Genomic DNA, 1798 nt, shown 5'->3' with positions numbered 1-1798 from the left:
AACAAACACATCCCTACAGCCTGTGTGCACACACACACACACACACACACACACACACACACACACACACACACATCCCTACACCCTGCGTACACACTCCTGAAAGCTATACATACATTCATATCATACTTACTAGCTTCTAGCACCAAGAGGAACGATGGTTTCAGCGTTGGCCTGACTCTGCTTCTGTTGTCTCATTCTGTACTGTCTGACAAAGTAGACACCAATGGCAGTAGCCATCACGGCAACCACGGCCGCACACACTCCCCCGACAGTGCCGTAGTACTTGAAGCCAGAATCTTCTCCTGGGAAAACACACACCGTGATCTCAGGGATATATCTTGTACACATTGAAACTTTCGACTTGGCGGAACTACAGGGTGATAAAAAAGCAACCAAAAAAAAAAAGCAAAAACACCCCAAAACCAAACAAACAATAAAAGAGGCATAAAGTGGACTCTCTTCTCCACCCTCGAGGATCTTGACTTTGCCGACGACCTTGCACTACTCTCCCATTCCAACCAGCACATGCAGGAAAAAAACAAACCGACTCCACAAATACGGGCTCCAGATTGTGTTAAAAAAAGCCAGAAGAAGACAAAAGGGATGACACTAAATGTGGGCTCCCCAACGCTGATCAGGGTGAACAAAGCAGACATGCCTATAACAAACACATTTACCTACCTAGGCAGCATAATCACAACTGACGGCGGCACAAACGAAGACATCATGAATAGACTCGGCCAGGCAAGATCTATACACAGAAGCATGATCAACATCTGGAAGTCAGGACAGTTTAGTATACAAACTAAGTTAAAGCTGTATAACAGTTGTGTACTATCCACACTCCTATATGGAGCTGAATGCTGGAGGACGACTGATCATGACCGTGCCAAGCTATCTTCCTTTCATACAACCAGCTTACGCCAAATACTCAGAATCTTCTGTCCCGACAAGATTTTCAACGCCGATCTATTACAAAAATGTAGGCAAGAGGACATGACCACCATAATAAAAAAGGAGAAGATGGAGATGGATTGGACATGTTCTGAGAAGAGAACCAGACTCTATTGTGAAGACTGCAGTCCACTGGACACCCGAAGGACGTCGCAAAAGGGGCAGACCCAAAGTGACCTGGAGACGCACAGTAGTGTCGGACATGAAGTCCTGGAATCATTCGAGGGTAACGCTGACCAAGATGGCCCAAAACAGACAGAGCTGGAGATCCTTTGTTGCTGCCCTAAACGCCAGATGGCGTAATGGGTAGTAAGTAAGTAAGTAAACAATAAAAAAAAACAAGAACCAAAATTTGCAACTCCCGTTAAACTTTTACTAACTAAAAACAAAGCTGACTTATTTCACAAGGACTCACCACTTCGACTTCCTTTCCCTGATCGATCAACGGCTTGCAGACGGAGCCGAAAGCTTGCGCCGAGCCCATGGAGCGTCAGAATAACTCGGTCAGCGTCTATTGCAAATGTCTGGCCCTCAGAGTTGCTGCACAACTGGATGGCCATAGAATACATAGTTCTATTCTTAGCAGAAATCCTCTCTGGAGAGAAACATTATTAGACGGAATCTTAAGAAACGTTTGAGGATCTCAAAACCTAAGAATCCCATCTTTCCAGAAATTGGTACCTGGCAACTCTACAAGCAGAAATAATTTCAATACTGAAAACACTTTTTTTTTAAAGAAGAAAATTCACTTGTCCGTGAAAAAGGATACATTCCTATCTGCAATTCTGTGATGTCAAGGGACATGACTCTTATCTTTACTGTGGGGACAAGATAATTAGGG

At 44.2% G+C, this 1798-nt stretch overlaps 1 protein-coding gene across 1 annotated transcript; it reads right to left on the bottom strand.

Moving 5' to 3' along the window:
- Nucleotides 1-51: 51 nt before the first annotated feature.
- On the bottom strand, nucleotides 52-1582 carry LOC101850118. The gene is made up of 2 exons (XM_005109772.3): nucleotides 1373-1582; nucleotides 52-305 (listed from the first exon to the last, which is right to left on the bottom strand). The coding sequence occupies exons 1-2, from the start codon at nucleotides 1524-1526 to the stop codon at nucleotides 133-135; spliced, it is 327 nt and encodes a 108-aa protein (XP_005109829.1). The 5' UTR covers nucleotides 1527-1582; the 3' UTR covers nucleotides 52-132.
- Between the last annotated feature and the right edge of the window lie 216 nt (nucleotides 1583-1798).

This window comes from Aplysia californica, unplaced genomic scaffold, assembly GCF_000002075.1.
Source record: "Aplysia californica isolate F4 #8 unplaced genomic scaffold, AplCal3.0 scaffold00815, whole genome shotgun sequence".
Classification (NCBI taxonomy): Eukaryota; Metazoa; Mollusca; class Gastropoda; order Aplysiida; family Aplysiidae; genus Aplysia; species Aplysia californica.
The sequence above is the reverse complement of the archived record's forward strand: the minus strand, read 5'-3'. Positions and strand labels throughout refer to the sequence as shown.